Source organism: Hyperoodon ampullatus (genome assembly GCF_949752795.1).
Source record: "Hyperoodon ampullatus genome assembly, chromosome: 16".
NCBI classification, from domain to species: domain Eukaryota; kingdom Metazoa; phylum Chordata; class Mammalia; order Artiodactyla; family Ziphiidae; genus Hyperoodon; species Hyperoodon ampullatus.
Window position 1 is genome coordinate 27,881,591 of NC_136929.1, and position 19,914 is coordinate 27,901,504.

The window sequence follows — 19,914 nt, forward strand, 5'->3', positions numbered from 1 at the left end:
TTAAATCAGTCTTTAAAACAGAATTTGTTAAAACATCATAAGAATAAAAATCAACTTTCAATAGAGACAAACATTGCTGAGAACACTTACTAATTAGAAATAATGTATTACTTTTTTAAACTGATTTTGCTAATATTGTTCAAAAATAGCATGTACTTCTTAGTAGGCTTTTAAAATATTTAGATGGAGTGGAGAAATATTAAGAAACTTTCATCTGATTAAATATATCTAACCTTTATTTATTATCTTACCTTTAATTGTAGTTCCCATTTTCTTTAACTCTTTATGCTATCCAACATCAAGCAATTGTTTTTTGCAAAAATTCTTTTTCCTTAAAACAATTTTATAAAATTCTTCATCACCTCTAAAATCCTTTTCTAATCACAGCATTAATTTTTTTAAGTGAAGAGATGTAGCTTGTGTGCACAGTTCTTTCCATATTAATCTGTTTCTTGTTGGTGTTTCATTTAAAATTTTATTTATGAAACTTTATTATATCTAGAGAATATGCCTGGAAAGGTACTGTTTTCCAGTTTCTGCATCAGCTAGTCTGGATATGGTTTCCCCCCCCAACCCTTCTTCTTCAGCATCATTTAAACTATTTAATATTTATATTCTCATAAATAAGGAGCTATCATCCATCCAATTATATCATTTCATATTTTTAATAGTATTTTTCTGTTAATGTCCTTTGTATTTAATTTTGAAGAAAATATCAATTCATGTTTGAGATACTATTCAAATAAGGTACCTCATATTCCTTTTTTTCTTATAGGTCTTTTATAAATTTTTACATTGCCTATCCGAGCAAAAGAGTTCATGCTTTTAAAAATGTATAATTTCTTTGGCAATAACAACTTTAAAAAAGAAAATATTAATTTATAAATGTATTACTAAATTAATAACATATACTTTGCCTCCCTTCAGTCCTGCATTGAACTGTTCATATTATTTGCATATTTTCTGCATGAAGTGTACTGCGTATGAGGCAGGGTGATAATAGTCAATGTCAGGTACTGCACAGAAGACATCATCGACTTAGATCTTCCTTTATACTTGTATGTTATTGAATCAACTTATCATACTTACTTCATAGACTCTGTATTCTCTCGTGCTGCTGCTAGATGTTGTATATGAATTTAAATGGATTTGGTTTTGTAAGTGGGCCATTATATAAAATTTGTTGGGGTGCTTCCATTATTAAAACAACATACAACATTCGGTCCCTAATTTGAGAATAACAGTCATCAACTTCCACAACAGTTCTGAATTGGCATTGTTTTATTTAGTGTTGAACTTTATCTGAATGTCATAAAGCACCATTTACTTTGCCATTTTGGATGTTAATTAATAACAAGTTGTAGTTTTGACTGTTTTGCCCACTGCAGGTGACCAACTGAGTGCCATATTGAATTCCATTCAGTCACGGCCCAATCTCCCAGCTCCTTCCATCTTTGATCAAGCTGCAAAACCTCCCTCTTCCCTAGTCCACAGCCCATTTGTGTTCGGACAGCCCCTTTCCTTCCAGCAGCCTCAGCTTCAGAGTAAGTCTTGTCAGCCTTACCTGCCTCATCAAACCATTTCTGAAGCTTTGTTCTGAGTTGTTTATCAGTTACTAATTATTTATCAACTCACCTAACTGGTTTTATTTAATGAGGACGTTATCCCTTCCCACATTTTTGAAGCACTTAAGCTATTCTGACCTAAGACATTCTGCAGCTAAGACATTTGTTTTTAATCACATTTTTTTATTAAGTGTAGCTATTAAAATATGACTTTTATGTTTTCTATTCTAATTCCAGAATAAGCAAATCATACTATAAAATATATTAAGAAAACATTGATTTAAAAAAATTTTTCATAATATGCACGACTATGGTAAGCATCAGTTATAAGGATAACTTTCATTGTTTTACACTGAATTTTTGTTACTTAGAGATGCCCCAAGAGAATGAACCTATTTCACTATACCAGTGGGTGGAGGAGAGGCTGTACTGGGCAGGTTTGTTTGTTTCTTTTAAGTGAATTTGGTGTCTGTGAAATGTAGAGCAACTTAGGTTTCCAAATGTTCTCACATTGTTGTTTCTTCTCTTGCTTTTTGTTGTTGTTGTTTTTGTTCTTGTTCTTGTTCTTAATAAGTTAAACCAATCAGTTGATTCCAGTTCTGCCTTCTAGGATTATTCTAGCCCTTTATCCATGATAGTAATTCATACTGATCTGGAAAACAGACCCAAAACAAATTACATTTACCTGAGTCTTCCTTTTTCTTAATAAGTTCCTGAGGCTTCCCCATAAACTTCTCAAACCTCCTAGTATGACAACAATATGCTCTTCTTGGCCTTCAGTTCACATATTGGCTCTACAGTATATAAACACACTCACTGAATTGAGAGAGTTTTTGGAAGTCTCAGCTTGTACACCCATTTGTTTGAATTCAAATGCATGACCTCTTTGCTTTACTTTAATAAAATACATCCACACTTAGATCTAAGTTATTTTTCTACAAAAATACTTTTATAGCTATTATTAGGATTACTTAAGAGAATGCCAGCTGGTTTAGTTTTTATTAGGAACCAGGGTAGTGTATAGTTAGCAAATGATGTTATTCATTATGATATTATTACCTATCTTCAGAAAAGAGTATATAAGAGTTTAAACTTTTTTAGGTTTGCACTATACATTAGGCAAATTCAATTAATGAAATTAGTTTGTAGATATAAGTAGTATCAATTTCTAGCTAATCATCTCTGTTCATGTGTAATATTCACTTTAATGTCTCTTAAAAGAAGAATTTCAAGGAAACATAATAGTGTCATGTGTGTGAAATAGTTTTTTCTTCCTTGATAAGCATTATAGAAGAATGAAAGAGAAGTGAAGGCTCAGTTTCCCCATTTAATGGAGTGACAGACACTTTACATTTAGATGTGCCCAGGTTGCAGGAAGTTTTAAAAGTAAGGACAAGGAAATAAAAGGGAAAAAACCATCATAACCAGGCAGAAAATTCATATTAAATATAAAATTACCCTGATAATGTCATAGTGGGAGCAGACAGGAGAACTAAGGAATAAGAACCATTTTGTTTTACCTAAAGGGTTATTGCAAGTCTTCTCGAAAACTTCTCTAAAAAAAAGTATAATTACTGTTTTCATTTTACCAAATTACTTAATAAAATATTGTAAAACAAAATGTAAAGACCATAAGAAAATCAGATTTGCCTCTTTTAAAGGATAATAGGTTTCTAACTGACATTGTGTCAGTATAATTTTGTTCATATTGTGTCTAAGTGTTATCAGTACCACCACTTCCTTTACCACCATCTTGGAGCAAATTTGAAATCATGGCCTAGAAATGTCTCAAAATTACCAGTTTTCTGAATCATTACCTGCGTGTACTCCAGTGATACAGACTTCTTATTCTCAGCAGAATATCACTGAAGTTTGACTACCCAATTCCAGAAACCAGAAGGCTTAATCTTTAGCACAACTAAAAACAAGTATGGAATCTAAAAATAGTTTAATGTTTTATAGATATATTAGAACTGTAGTGATTACATCATAGGAAAATTAAATATGGCAGAGTTAAAACTACCTGAGTAAGATATTCTTTCCTGAATTTCACTGCCGTCCATCACACTAGCATTTCATCTTGCTTTAGAAGATGGCTTATTTATACTGAACTTCCCTTTACTAATTAGTAAAATGAGAATCATTTTTGTCTTACACTTTTGTGATTCTAAAATATTGAATAAAATATTATGTATAGAAGACTGTATTTACTAGTTCTTGCTTATTCTGATAAGTCACCACTATGTACTTACTACTGTCCTTGAGCACTTTAGTACATCCTCATTTGAGATAATGTCTCCATTTTACAGTTAAGGAAACAGAGGCTTAAAGAGGATAAATGATATGCCCTAGAAATATACATAGTAAATGGTAGAGTCAGAACATGAGCCCAGTTCTCCTGACTACAGAGGAGGCCATGTTTTTAACTATCTAGCTTTGCCTACTAATAAATAATGTAAAAATTTGCTCTTTAATACATAGTTTTTAAATTTCTGTTTCCATTTGGTTCTAGGATCCAGAGTATTAGCTTTGTTTGGATTGGTTATTTTCCCCTTCATAGTTTAAGAATGTAGCACGGTTTAAAAGGAAAAGGTTTCCTAAATACTGTAACTCAAGTTCCCAGCTAAGTAGATGACATACATAAAGTAGGGACATACATAAACTGCTCCCCATGTCAGCTTTATGAGCATTATTAATCAGTATTTTTTAGTTTTTTTATTCCCCTGAAGCGTAGGGGTTTTTTAAATTAATCTTTGGAATTGAAAATAATCTGGCACATTAAATTCATTTGGTAATTTTTTTAAGTTGCAAAATTATTTTATACATGCACACATACATATATACATACAAATTACTTCACCTGTTGTTCTAGTGAAATAGAATAATTATAGAAATAAAAGTCACACATTTTCCTTGTCTTAACATATTTATATGTGTGCAAAGGCATGAGAGAGAAGAGAGGTGTGTATATAAACTTTTCCTTTACTGTTCCATAAGTTACTTTTTTATTTCAGAAGTATTTATGTAGGTTTTAGAATTGGTAAGCAATTTGGCAGTAAATTTCTAGTGGACTGAGGTGGGGAATGATATAGGTGCCCACTTTCTTTTAAGAATATTACATTCTGTATTTTCATTATCTTTCCTCATTTCTTTTGAAAGCATCATTTTATTTGTCCCATATCCTCTGACAATATCTTACACATCATAAGCATTCAGGGAGTATTTATTGACTGTAAATGCCTAAGATGATCATTTCTTCAGTGTAAACTATGAGTTTAAGATCATGTATTTCTTGTTATCTTATGATTGATATTCCTGTCTTTACTCAGAGTACATCTTCAAAATAGAGGAAGAATACTTCAGTAGTAATTAAATTTAACTATAATGTGATGATGTGATATCTAATAATTCTGAGTTTATACTGATGGAATTTTACGAAAGATCCTCCAACTGAAAAACTGTATTTCACATGACTGTGTTTAATATAAACATTTTTTAGCTACTGTGCAGGGAGCTAAATAATTTGCTTTTTTTTTTGTAGAAAAAAATGGTAAATAGAACATTAAGACAGTTGACGATTCTCCCAGAGATTTTAAATATGTAACATATAATATATATATCAAAGTATGTCGTACTTTCAAGCCCAGATATGAGAGCTCTAGGTTACTTTGCAACGAGTTTTTCTGTTATACCCATAATCACATTCTCAAATGAGACAAAACTTTTGCTAAATGTGACAAAAGAGTCCACCTGAGTATCTGTATGCATATTGGTTTGTGTTCAAGAATACTAACATATACTAAAGCACTGTGTTTACTTACTTAGCTTATAAAGATATAGTGATGGAAAGACGTTAAGCTCAGATTTCCTTTCCAGCCACTTAAGTTACTTGATGCATCTGAGCCCTTTTTACCTCATCCATAAAATGAGGTGCCTAATAAACATTATCTGTTGATATTGATATTGCCTTTTGATGCAGACATTTAACATCTCTCATGCTGCAAGGAAAAGTGGAGGAAATCACAGTCTCAGAGAGAACAGTCTGTTCTCTGTGGAGACACAAATGAGGTTTCCTAGCTACTCCTCAGTACATTTTCACAGCTTAACTTCATTATTTGCTTTGAGATTAAGTCTTCATATGATAACACTACATTCAGATGTTAGTATGAATATCAGTATAAAAGCCAGGTTTTTTTCTAAGACTTAGACTTCATTTTTATCCTGGATTATAATCCCAGCCCAGAATCTGTCTACTTATTTGTTTGCCTGGTGTGAGCTGTGGCGTGGATGGAGCCCTTGACTTGGGAAGGAGACCTGTGTTTTAATCTCTGTTCTCCCTCTGGTTAGTTTTGTGACACTAAGCTGATTTCTCAGACCCTTTTCCTCTTTATAATTTTTATTAAGGAAAATTAAATGATGATATCAACAAAGATTTCGTAAAATCAAATAGTCAAGTGCAGTAAAATTTTTCATACTTGAACCGATAGCATCTGTCACAATGGCCAATATATTTATTTCAATTTGGGCTCTAACATCTCTAGCATCCCTACAAATCCTTGTCATTTCAGTCATGGGCCAGAATTTATCTTGACTCAGTGTCTCCATCTTCTCTGTGGTAGGAAAGCTTTGACCCATGTTCCTTTCCCTCTTCATCAGCCCTCACTTCATCCTAGGAATTTAGACCACAGAGAACGCTGCTGTTGTTTATAAGACAGTGTGCCCGAGTGCATCTGTTTGCTTTCTCCTGACCAGATCTGACCTTTTGTCTCTCCCTTTGCTCCCATCTCCTTATTGGCTACTAAATTTATTCCACCCCTTATTACCATTTTTCTTCAGATGGGTCATTTATTCTTCCATCATTTATTTACCTGCGTTTGTTAAATATCTAGTCTATGCTAGGCTATAGGGAGCAATAAAGTAAAGAAAATATTATCACTGATCTTGAAGGGCATTTGAAATACTGAAGAAGGCAGCCATGTTGAAAAAAATGATGGTATTATTTTAAGTCTGCAGGAGCAATATTCACAGGATGCATTGGAAACATAGGAGAAAAAGCTGCTGACTCAGCTAGGAAAGGTTAGAGAAGGCATTAGATAAAGAGATGGCCCCTAATCAGAGTGTTGAAGGACTCATAGGAATTTATCAGGCAGCAGTGGGGGTGTGGAAGGAGATTACAGGTGTATTTCCTCTCTAAGAATAGCATGAGCCAAGTTTTGGGGATCCACTGACTCAAAAATATTTATTGACCACCATCTACATGTCAGGCACTCTTCTAAGTAAGTACTGGTCATGCAAGGAGTCCAGTTTGGGAGGCTTTCATAGTAATCCAGGTGAGATATGATGGTAGCTTTACCAGAGTAGCCTAAGAGATGGTATTAAATCATGGAATACTGGATATATTTTGAAGGGGAATCAACAGGATTTGCCTAAAGATTGAATAAGCAATGAGAATACCAAAATAGTGGAGGGCAAATCTAAGATTTTTGCATAGGCATTTGGAAGAATGTAATTTCCATTTAATATGGGGACTGTAGAACTAGGTCTGGGGGGCAATAACAAAGGCTTAATTTTGGACATTATATTGGTAAGCTACTGTTGCATAGCAAACCACCCCAAAAGTTAATGACTTCAAACAAGCACTCTTTCACTCACAGTTCTGTGGGTTAGCAGAGTAGGCTGGGTTCAGCTGGGTAGTTGTTGTGATCTTGCCTGGGATCCTTCATGCATCTGTAGGTCAGCCAGGTATTTTTTTCATTGGGGACTGGCTGGCATGAAAAGGGTGACTAGGCCAAATATCTCTTGTCATTCAGTGGGCTAACCTGGGTTTGTTTGCATGGACATTGCAGGATTCTGCGAAAACAAAAGCATGCACAGTCTTTTGAGGCTTAGGCTTGACACTGACACAGCATCACATATGCCATACTCTGTTGGTCAAAGCAGGACACTTATGTTCAAGGATGGAGAAATAGACTTCACTTCTTGATTAGAGTTGCTGCAAAGGGGCATGGTACAGGGATAGGAATAATTGTCACCGTGTTTGCAAATGATCAGATATGTTGTTTGAGGTTCCTTTTAAGTCCAGTGGAGATATCAAGTTGAGATCGATGTAAGACCCTGGAGTTCATGGGAACTGTCTGTGCAGGACACATAAGTTGGCAGTTCACTGGCTTATAGCAGAATAATTTGAGAGTTGCCCTAAGGGTGGATTAAAGCAGCAGGAAAGTAGGTATAGGGAGAAAAGAGAAGATGCCTAAAGACTGAGCGCTGGGGCACTTCAGGGTTTAGACATGGGAGAGAGGAGGAGAAATCAGCAAAAGAGACTGACAAGTGGCCATAGAAATAGGAGGAAAACCGAGTCAGTGTGGTGTTTCTAGAAGCCAAATGAAGAAAGTATTTCAAGGAAATAGTGACAAGGTGTATCAGATGTTGCTGATGGGTCAGGTAAAGTGAGAATTGAGAATGGACCATTGGATTTAGCAACGTGGAGGTCACTGATGATCTTGATGAGAGCAACTCTAGTCGGATGAGATGCCAAAACTCCATTAGAGTGGGTTCAAGAGAAAGGGGGGAAGAGAAATTGGAGACAGTTGTTATAGATAAATTTGTCAAGTTTTACTGTAAAGGGAAGGAAAACACATAAAGTGAAACCAAGGCAGAGGATGTGAGATCTGGAGAGATTTTTGTTTGGTTTGGTTTTTAATGGGGAAAAGGTAACATCAGGGTTGTTTTTTAATGAGAATGATCCAATAGAGAGGAAACTTGCCAGTGCAGGAGCGAGGGGAGGATTGCTGGAACAGTATTCATCCGTGGGAGAAGGGGTGGGATGTAGTGCAAAGGGGAGACGTCGGCCCAGTAGGAGCAGAAATAGGCGATCCATCGTACCAGGAGAGGAAAGAGTGTGTGGTGTCAGCAGCTTGAGAACGGTGTCCATTTGTTTTCTGTTTTGTTTGTTTCCTCAGTAAAATAGGAAGCCATCATCAGCTCAGAGTTAGCATGGGGCAAGTGTTGGTGGTTTGAGGAAAGAGAGATATGAAATGGTAATCGCTAACACATGGCAGTCATTTACCACATAACAGGCACCATTTTAACCACTTCAAATGAATCAACTCATTTGCTTATGTTAGGAAACATGATTCACTTGAGCAACTTCACGTGTTTGTAGCTTAGAGTGTTAGTGTCCTAGTGGCAGTTTCTTACACTAGAGAGGGCGGGGCCACATCATGAAGGGTCTTGTAAGCCACTCTTAGTAGTTTAGACTTTATCCTGTGAGTAAAGTGAGTAAAATGGAGGGAGCAGATGGAGGCATATATAGTTCTGCAGAATTTTAAACAAAAATAATGATATGCTCAGTCTTACATTTGTGAAAGATAACTAAAAATATTATGAAACGGTTCTGGAGAAAGGGAGAGCGTTAGAGGCAGGGATTCCAGAGAAGAGCTGAGTAGGGCTTATACTAAGGTAAATTACAGTGGACGTATAGAAGAAGGGACAAGCTTAGAAACACGTAGGCAGTAAAATTGTACAGGACTTGCTAATCACAGTTGAAGGAGCCAGTCTAGAATGGCGTCCAGTTTTCTGTCTTTGTTTTGAAAGATTATATGCTTACCTAATGCCAATACACAGAATTAAAAGCAGATTTTAAGAAAAAATGAGTTCGGTTGGGTAACTTCGCCTCCAGTAAGCTGTAATATAATTCGAATGTGGGAAGCATACTTAGCATTTCCATAACTGAAGATGGCATTGTTGACGGACAGTTTGAAAATACATCATTACAGATTTTCATCCATCTTCCATTCCGCATTTGTATCATATGGATGAATGTTATATTCTAGTGAAAAGCTTATTTCTATTTTAGCCTTAAGTTGGAAATTTTGTTCTAGCTGTCATTCTTTTATAATTCATTTAGTATACTAACATTTATATAAGTAAATTTTAGTTCCTATTCTGTGTCTTAAGCCCTTTTTCTTCTGATACATTTAGTAGGATTCCACATTCTGTTAGTGCTTATACATATCTACATTTATGTGTGTATATATTTTTTAAGATATAGAAAGAAACCTAATTCTATAGATCCTTCACAAACAAGGATAATAACATTTTGTCAAGTTTACAATAGAACAGCAGGAACAGTGTTTCTGACTTTCTTCACTCAATTTAAACCCTGGTAATTGTACCTTTGCATTCTTCTCTGAATAGTACTACAGATATTTTGACAAATAGACTCTTAACACAGGCAGTAAATGCTTAAGCTTAACTTATAACTCAGATATTCTGGAAATTACTTCTTTTAAAACTATTTATTTCTAAAAATATAAAAAACTAGTTTATTGGTTATTGAGGAGACAATATATAAACTATACCTTCACCCTGGCCAAAAGATGTGAGCAACCAAACAACATGCAGATAAGAAATAAGTACAATTAAGTGTAAGTATTATTCCCACGTCTGTCTATTGATGTTTTGGAGGATTGAGAATAAGGTGATAGTGATGATAATTACGTCCTCTAGCCAGCAGCTGCCCGGACTGACAGCTTTAAATGCACATTCACTGGGTATAATCCGAAGAAAATGAAAACACTTACTTGAAAAGATACACGCACTCCAGTGTTCATAGCAGCATTGTTTATAATTGCCAAGGTATGGAAGCAACCTAAGTGCCATCAACAGATGAATGGATGAAGAAGATCATTACTTCATTGTTGACTCAAACCTGAAAGAGTATACACCCCTTTCTAAATCTCAGAACTGCACTTTTGTGTACTGCCACCAGATGGTGACAGGTGCCTTGATTCTTCCAGTGTATTGTCCCAATAACAAGGTCAAGGTCCTGATACAGCAAAACCACAGTTTGTCCAACTGAAATGAGGATGCTTTCCTTATTAAAAAGAGAAGTTATACTGTTTTATTATTATCATTAGCCTAGGGAATAATTTTTTTAAATACAATTTACAATGAGCTCAGAGTTTCTATGACCAGAGGCTGAATGAAGTACCCCAGGGAACTTGATACTCGGGATTTAAAACAAAGAAAACAAAGAATAAATGACATGTAAAGAACCGTATTGTTAATAAGGGGATACTTTATACCAAACAAACAACGTTGACTTCAAATGAATACTGGAGGAAAAAATCCAGCTTTTTATATTGTTTTAAACATTATTCTCCTTAGTTAACTATATTATGACAAAAAAATCAAAATTCTACAGACATTAATTTAATAATTGATTGTTTTATCTGTAAAGCAAGGTAAAAAGGAGCATGATTAATCTTCATCAGGTGTCTAAAAGTTGATCAGTTTTTTCTTCTGTGCATAGATAGCAAAGTATCTCTTTTTTTATTTTTTTTATTTTTTTATTTTTTTATTTTTTTTTTTTCTGGCCCGCCCACAGGTAAGACTATTTAACCATAGCCTTACCTGCTGAGGTTTTTTTTTTTTTTTTTTTTTTTTTTTTTTTTTTTTTTGCAGTACGCAGGCCTCTCACTGCTGTGACCTCTCCCGTTGCGGAGCACAGGCTCCGGATGCGCAGGCTCAGCGGCCATGGCTCACGGGCCCAGCCGCGGAGCGGCATGTGGGATCTTCCCGGACCGGGGCACGAACCCGTGTCCCCGGCATCGGCAGGCGGACTCTCAACCACTGCGCCACCAGGGAAGCCCGCAAAGTATCTCTTAAGGATTACTTCCCTTTTTAAATTGAAAGATATAAATCTTTTAAAAAGTTAACTATTTCAAAGTATTTTAAACATGAGCTTGTGAAAATTAAATGTCTAGAACAAGTGTTGTGTGAATTCACAGCTTACTGTACTTAGGCATTTAACAGTAACCTTTTGTAGACTTTCAAAAGATGTTTATTTCATCTTATTCACTCTGAATCATACCTAGGAATCCAGTCTCTTTAGGTTTTGTAACATACTGGAAAGACTTCAAGGATGATTTGGCTTCAAAACTTTGTCCAGGAGTTTGTCCTTAAACCTCTAACATCTTATCTAATAAGTGTCCATGTAGTTTTGTACTTTTATGTTACGGGTGCTTTTAGTTAAGATAGTATCTGATTTCCTACTCCTGTGTCCTCCTGCAAACCCAGTCTTCACAGATTTTAGTGACCAAGCTGCGAGACTGTATCCTTACATTGGCAGTTTGAATCGTCCTTGAATTCCAATCAAAAACTGGCACTCTCCTAACTGACATTTTCAGTGAGAGTTGCAGAGTAAGTATTATATGAGATTGAAATAGCATAAGACCTCATTTTGCAGCTCCTGGTGCCTTTGAGTTTTACACACTTTAAAAAGAAGAATGTTCAAAAATATTAAAATTTTAACATTTCTTTAACTTAGAGGAACATGACTTGTTGGCATGTGTCTCCATCCCTCCATCCACTCCTACCATTCTCTCTTGAACCAACTACAGGGTTGAAATTGAAGTTGTCCTTATCCACAGAAATTGCTGTATTCAGTTTTTGACTTTTGTTTTGCTAAGTTCAACTGTCAGTTCTAAGATTTCTTTCTTTTTTTTTTTTTTTTTTGGCGGTACGTGGGCCTCTCACTGTTGTGGCCTCTCCGGTTGCGGAGCACAGGCTCCAGACGCGCAGGCTCAATGGCCATGGCTCACGGGCCTAGCCGCTCCGTGGCATGTGGGATTTTCCCAGACCGGGGCACGAACCCGTGTCCCCTGCATTGGCAGGCAGACTCTCAATGACTGCGCCACCAGGGAAGCCCCTAAGATTTCATTTTACTTGCTCTGTTGTCAGTGTTTGACAGGATTGATCTTTCTCTTTTCCTTGAAACGCCTTCTTCCTTTGCCTGCTGGATGTCTCCTACCTCAGCTGTTCATGTCCAATCTCTTTTCTACATCCTCCTCTATTCTGTATTCCTAGGACTGTCCCAGGGCTTTGGTCTCTTCTAGGCCTTGCTACCTAAGTTGTCTTATCCAGGCATGGAGTATTACCCAAAATCTGTGTGCTTATTACTCTCAGGTTTATCACCGCTCCATCTAGGGTGTATTTGTTCATTGTCTCTCTCCTTTTACTGGAAGATAAGTTCCATAAGAGTAGGGACTTCATTTCTGTTCATCATTTTATGCTCGATTCCTAGGACAATGTCTGACACATAATACATACTCAGTACCTTATATGGAAGGATTCTTGGTTTTATGAATAGTTCATCTTTAACCTTGGCCATAATAATGAATCCATCAACTATTACTTTTTCTGTTTTGAGAAAAGTGTGTGTTGTATTCATTTTTTTAATTTCAATAATGTTAAGAAAGTTATCTCCTTATTACCTGAATTTATTTCAGCTCACTTGATTACATTTATTTTCATTGCCATGAGTTAAAATTTTAAATAGTGGATTTATTTTCAGATTTAGATAGAGATTTTTTTTTTAGCATACTGCTTTTGAAAGACCACTTTAAAGGTTCTGTTAATTTTTTGAAAAGTAATTTTTTTTAATTTTAAGCACTTCATTTTCTTCATGGTGAATCATTAAGGTGTCTAACATTTCCAGTGACTTGTAAATCTTTTTTGCTTTGTTTGTGTTGTGAGACTTTTTATAAACAGAATTTGGTATCTCAGTAATAAGATCGACAAAACAAACACTAACTATTGGGATTAGCACTAACATTTTTTACTGAGGATGGACTCAGAAAAGTAGTTGACCATAAATGTCAACTTGGGTCCATTCTGAGATACATACTGGAAAAATTATAGTCATGTGTCCATACAGAAAACCAGGTGACAATAGGTTAAACTGTAAGTAACATCTCTTTATCTCTCACTATTTACAAAAAAAAAATTACTTATAAACTTTCATTTATAAGTAAGTGAGCACCAAATTAAAGAAAACTGAGTTAAGGAAATATTAGTCTGAAAAGAAATGCTCAAATTTGATTTATCAGTGCTATGAATGTTATTTAACTTTTAGGCTAATACATTTGGCGCTGTCGTTATTAGTCTAAATTAATTAATTTGACCTTTGTATTCAGTTTTTAATTTTAGAGAAATAATAAACTTGCTGGAAAATTTAGCAGAATATAAACTTTTTGATAAGTTAGTAGTCGCGCATACCATTTGAAATGCTTTGTTTCTGCTTGTGTTCTCTGCTAAATTTTTTTTCCATTGAATCTGTGCTGCTTCTTTGCCAATGTTTTCCACTGTAGAATCTCCATCTCGCAACCTTGCTTCTCGTGAGCGCATTTACAAAAATTATGGTGTAGCTGGGCCTGCCTCTGCTCTCTCATCTCTGTCTCACAAACTGAAGGGTGGGTATGCGTGCCTTCACGGATGGGCCATTCTTAATAAACCTAGGAGGTTTCAAGAAAGAAGTTTTAGTTCACCTCAGTCATTTTCATCTCATTCCATTTAAGATTAAAGTTTATAATTTTATTTAAAATTTGATATTTTGGGGTAATTTGTGATGTATCTGTTCAATATTTATTGATTATCCTAATTGATATGCCTGTTTACTATGTGTAGGTTAAATAGAACTCTTGCTTAATCTCAAACCTATATGAGATATTAAATAAAATAAGTGTGTAGAAATAAATGCCTTTGGGGAATTGTAACACCATTATTACCAGAACGAGGTGGTACATGTGTAAGCCATAAAGCACATTGTGATCTATAAGAATATAGTATCTCATGTGACAGGTTAGTCTTCAACTCATTTTTTCTGTTAGGTAATGTAAAAATCATTTTCCTGTTTTAGTTTTTTTATGAGAAACAGTTTGATAATTAAATTCTTTAGTTTACCTTAGTTTTCAGGGCTGTCCTGTCTGGCATGAGTCATCCTTATAGTATTTTCTTAGCTGCTTAGTTTTAATACTTTAAACTTAGAAATGTTTAAACTATTGACAATTGATAAAATGCCAGATGATTTTAAAATATGCTCTGGTCCTATAAAATACTGTAGATACCTAGTCACTTATTTTTGTCTTAGTGTAATGTTTAATTAAACTTTTAAAATCTTGTATTCCTAGAAATGAGTAAAACAGTTTTACATTTCTCCTTTGTACAGTTGACAGTGATACTATATAATATTGTAGTATAATTATAGAACCTGATCTCTGTAGTATATAGTCTTGTGTAACCTGATATATAGTATATACTATGGCATATCATATTACAGTAGAGTATTATATTATGATTATATTATAGGGTGGTATTATATAAACTTTTACTTATAATTTTGGCATAAAAATATGCAGGTTATTAATGAATACCTAATATTTAATATTTTTACTAATCTGTTTGAATGTACTAAATTTTTATCCTGTCCTGTATTATTTTTTCTTTAGAATCTTTTGAGATTAAAAAAGTGTCCATTATTGCTTAAACTTACATATGATAAACATTAAACAAAATTAAGTGACGAATGTGAAAGTATTTACGATCTAAAGCTTTTTAACAGATTGTGTTGATATTTATTGATACTTAAAGCAGCCACATGACCAATTTTAGTAATACTTACTGCAAGCCTCAAAACTTTTGAAACCCAAATGAAGAAGATAAACATCAGTTAGTATGTGGGTTTACCACACTTCACTAACTTGACGTATTTGTTTTTTAAAAATATATGAAATATATTTTGGAAAAGTAAATTTTTTCAGCAGGATTTAATTGTAATCTGACATCTTGGGAAGAAATAATTTTGCATTATTTATGTGCCTAGACTCCAACAGGTATTTAGCTGTCACCACTTACAGATCTTAAAAAAATATTCACCATTACTTGAAGCATAGAAATAAGGTATACAGCTGCCCATATTCTCTGGCCCTCTCTATATAACAAAACATTTTTGCTAGCATATGACAGGTGGTGTTCCTGATATTTGGAAGATTCAATTGTTTAGCCAGTCACAGTGGAGATTTCCTTTATGAGGAATTGTGCATCATTAATTACAAAGCAAACCTCTTTCAATTCATGAACTAATCTTGTAGAGAGAGGGGTGCCAAATATTAAACATTTACTGCTTATTAGTCTAGATTCAGCATTATGTATGGTTCAGCTCATGAAATAAATGTGATGATGAAGGCATTTCCAACTGTCAGAGTAATAACGAAAACTAGTGCTCCAGACATCAGTCACTCCAAATTAGTGGCCAGGACTAAGCTGATGCTTGATTCTACCAAATACAATATATTGGTTTATAAAATCTGACCCTCACACAACAATGGCTACTGTCGCCTCTTGCCCTGTGGCTGTGGGAGCCATAAAAGTAAAAAATGAGAATCTGAAGATTTGTGACTAGCAGAAAGGAAAGAAACTAAGAAAATAGGAATTTGTTTGCTCATTTAACAAAAACACTTACTATGCTGACCCATTCTTGACATGACATCAGTGGAGTGTAGTAATGAGCAAAACTACCAGCCCTTGCAGGCCTTCCATGAGGAGGCAGATGCCATGGCAAAGCTCTCTTGACGTATAGGCAACTAGGCTGTGACTCTACACACACACTGCAAGCAAGCCCCAAAACACATTTCTACTTTATCCACATTTGTTCATATCCCTGTAAAAAGGAAAAAGAAAGAACTACAGTGTAACCAGAGTCATCTCTGGTTTTTACTAAGTATCCTTCTTCAAAAAATGTAAATGCTTCTAGCAAGGTTTATGGATTTTCAGTTTTTCATGTCACTTGAATCACTTCAGTCAGGTTGCTTTCCTCGTAACAGTGAACTAGTATCACTTGCACTGAGGGTAGAAGTTTTGATTTTAGGGAGGAAAGATAATCTTGAAGGTTGTACCAGGGACTGACAGCAAAGACGACCTGGCTCTAAAGCCTCAAAGGAAAGTGTGAAGTAGTAGGAAGGAGAGACACTGAATGAGGGCCAGGATGCCAAAAGCAAGTGGTGCTCATGTAGAAACATCTAATGCTTTACCTAGGAAAGAGCGAGATTATTTTTCTTTTTATCTTTTTTGTTTCTTATTCTCCTGACTCCTTGTTGAAAGGCCCCAGAATTCAGACTTGTAATTCTAATTCTGAGGATCCCACCATTTTTCTTCTTCAAGCTCTGAGTTCTAACCAGCTAAACTTATGAACTAAATAAGCTGTTAGAACATAACCTCTTTACAAATAACAGACTGCCTGCATTACATGTAATTAAATAATAGCTTTAGGGCACTCATACACTAATTATAAATTATTCTAATCCAAACATTAGAATATTAGAATTATAAAATGATGTAATAGAAATTTGACGAGAATTCCCCCTTTTTTCTTTATTCTTGAAGTATTTTTGTCTGTGACAAGCAATACAAATTTTTTTAGCTATGTTTTCTTACTTCATTGTTTAGTGGCTAAATCATCAGTAAGTTATAATTATATTAACAAGTTTCACTATGAAATGGACCATACAGGTGACCGAGGAACCATCTCAACATCTCCTAGACCAGTCTGTACATCAGGAAAATCAGAACTGTCCTCCAAACACAGCAGAACACTGAAACCCGAGGGACGTATGAGCCGGACTACTGCTGACCAGAAGAAGCAGAGGGGTCCAGAAGGGCTGTCGGCTAGTGAATCTCTCATGTTGAAATCCGATGCTGCAAAGTTGAGGTCAGATTCTCACAGTAGGTCATTATCCCCCAACCATAACACCTTGCAGACACTAAAATCTGATGGGAAGATGTCTTCTAGCTTCAGAGCCGAATCCCCAGGACCAGGTTCTCGGTCATCATCTCCTAAGCCAAAGACTCTCCCAGCCAGTAGGTCTAGCCCATCCAGTGCTAGCTCTACACGCTCCTCCTCACCGCATGATAAAACTCTACCTCAGAAAAGCACTGCTCCTGTTAAGACGAAACTTGATCCTCCTCGGGAACGGTCCAAATCGGACTCTTACACCCTTGATCCAGATACCCTCCGCAAGAAGAAAATGCCCCTCACAGAACCATTAAGGGGACGATCAACGTCACCGAAACCAAAACCAGTACCAAAGGATTCGAAAGACTCCCCTGGATCCGAAAATAGAGCTCCTTCTCCCCACGTGGTACAAGAAAACCTCCACAGTGAGGTGGTTGAAGTCTGCACTTCAAGTACTTTAAAAACGAATAGCCTAACAGACAGCACCTGTGATGAAAGCAGTGAATTTAAGAGTGTGGATGAAGGTCCAAATAAAGTTCATTTCAGCATAGGAAAAGCACCACTGAAAGATGAACAGGAAACGAGAGCATCCCCCAAAACCAGTCGGAAATGTGCTAATAGGCACACCAGGCCCAAGAAGGAGAAATCTAGCTTTCTCTTCAAAGGAGATGGATCCAAACCTTTAGAGCCAGCCAAGCAAGCCATGTCCCCTTCCGTGGCTGAGTGTGCCAGAGCTGTCTTTGCCTCTTTCCTGTGGCATGAAGGCATAGTGCACGATGCAATGGCTTGTTCTTCTTTCTTAAAATTTAATCCTGAACTTTCCAAAGAACATGCTCCTATAAGAAGTAGTTTAAGCAGCCAGCAGCCTACAGAAGAAAAGGAAACCAAATTAAAAAATAGGCACTCATTGGAAATATCATCTGCACTGAATATGTTTAATATTGCACCTCATGGACCAGATATATCTAAAATGGGCAGTATCAACAAAAATAAGGTATTGTCTATGCTTAAGGAACCTCCTCTGCATGAAAAATGTGAAGACGGGAAAACTGAGGCCACTTTTGAAATGTCCATGCATCACCCAATGAAGTCTAAGTCTCCTCTTCCCCTGACTCTGCAACATTTAGTGGCTTTTTGGGAAGACATCTCTTTGGCTACTATCAAAGCAGCTTCCCAGAATATGATTTTTCCAAGTCCTGGTTCTTGTGCAGTCCTTAAAAAGAAAGAGTGTGAGAAAGAGAATAAAAAGGCCAAAAAAGAAAAAAAGAAAAAGGAAAAGACAGAAGTTCGGCCCAGAGGTAATTTGTTTGGTGAAATGGCCCAGCTGGCGGTAGGAGGACCAGAGAAGGACACCATCTGTGAGCTCTGTGGAGAGTCACATCCATACCCAGTGACATACCACATGAGACAGGCTCACCCAGGTAGGTGATGTTATTGAATATATGTAAGTACTTTGTGTAGAAAAACAAATTAGGTCACTTTGACTTAAGCTGTTCCATGAATTATGTTCAAGTACAGGGAAACTTCTGCCCAGAATTTATAGTGTCTTACAATGTAATTTTTAAAGTGCTTTATCAATACAGTATAGGGTTTATGAAAAATAGGTAAAGAAATCTAATAGTATGGTGGTAAGGCAATCTAGTACTATTTCATTTTAATGTATCCCATTCTGAGATATTGTTAACTTTTTAAATATTTTGTGTGTTACCCAAAGGATGCTGTTAAGGTGTCTCACACAGTAGAAATAAGGACATGTCCATTCACACAATAGAAATAAGGACATGTCCATACACACAGGAAAGATCACAACATTAGGTCTCCTTTGATTGTATTGTTTTCCTGTTCAGAATTGCAAATTCAATTAGATTATACTGATTTCTTTGGGCATTTTCCTGTGGAAGAGATATTAACTGTTTCATCAGAAGACAGTTTTATGTTTTAGGTAAATGTAACGATTTCTGTAACAATTTATATTCCAAAATTCACTTATTATGGATTTGGGTAAATGTTTTTCTCTTCCTACATATTACACTGCAACCTTTTGTAAAATACATGATTTGTAAAACATATTATTCTCAGAGTGTTTTATACCTAATACCTGTCTTCTTCCATTTTTTTAGCATACTTAAATAAATCTGTATGTACCCGTATCTTAACAGTTCTTCTCATCTGCCTGTATAGAGTATCGTCAGTATTTTAGGCATCGTTTACTTGATTAATTTTGGTTACACCTTCAATTTTGCTGCTATAATTAACAGCCCAGGTGGCGGTTAGATATTTGCTTCAGTATTTTGCTTACTTTGAAAAGGAAAAGCTGTCATTTATGTACAGGCGGCAAGGAGCAAACTATTAAGGACACTTAAAGTGTTAAATTTTTATTTATGTTCTTACTTCAAGGTTGTGGCCGGTATGCTGGTGGACAAGGTTACAATAGCATTGGGCATTTTTGTGGAGGATGGGCTGGTAACTGTGGTGATGGTGGCATAGGGGGAAGCACGTGGTACCTGGTGTGTGATCGCTGTAGAGAAAAATACCTCCGTGAAAAACAGGCTGCTGCAAGGGAGAAGGTATTTTTATTTTGTTCTGGCTGTGCTGTTAGTGATCAGAATAAACCTTATAAAAATCTCTTTATGATCATATTATCAGACAACTCCACATAATTGATATTAAAGATCAGCCTTCATAACAGGAATAATATATAAATTTAATTTATGTACCAGGTCAGCTGTTTTTAATTACAAAAACAAATTATATCTTGGGATAACACAAAACAGCTCT

At 35.6% G+C, this 19,914-nt stretch overlaps 1 protein-coding gene across 2 annotated transcripts in view; it reads left to right on the forward strand.

Annotated features, from left to right (window-relative positions):
• The window catches only part of MYCBP2 (MYC binding protein 2), a 266,872-nt gene that overhangs the window by 201,956 nt on the left and 45,002 nt on the right, over positions 1 to 19,914 (forward strand). The window contains exons 57-59 of one of the 2 annotated variants that reach the window (XM_079721659.1): positions 1,389 to 1,544; positions 16,914 to 18,557; positions 19,534 to 19,703. In XM_079721659.1, the coding sequence (XP_079577785.1) occupies positions 1,389 to 1,544; positions 16,914 to 18,557; positions 19,534 to 19,703 (1,970 nt within the window). The remainder of the gene's footprint in view (positions 1 to 1,388; positions 1,545 to 16,913; positions 18,558 to 19,533; positions 19,704 to 19,914) is intronic. The other variant, XM_079721660.1, reaches the window with a different exon arrangement.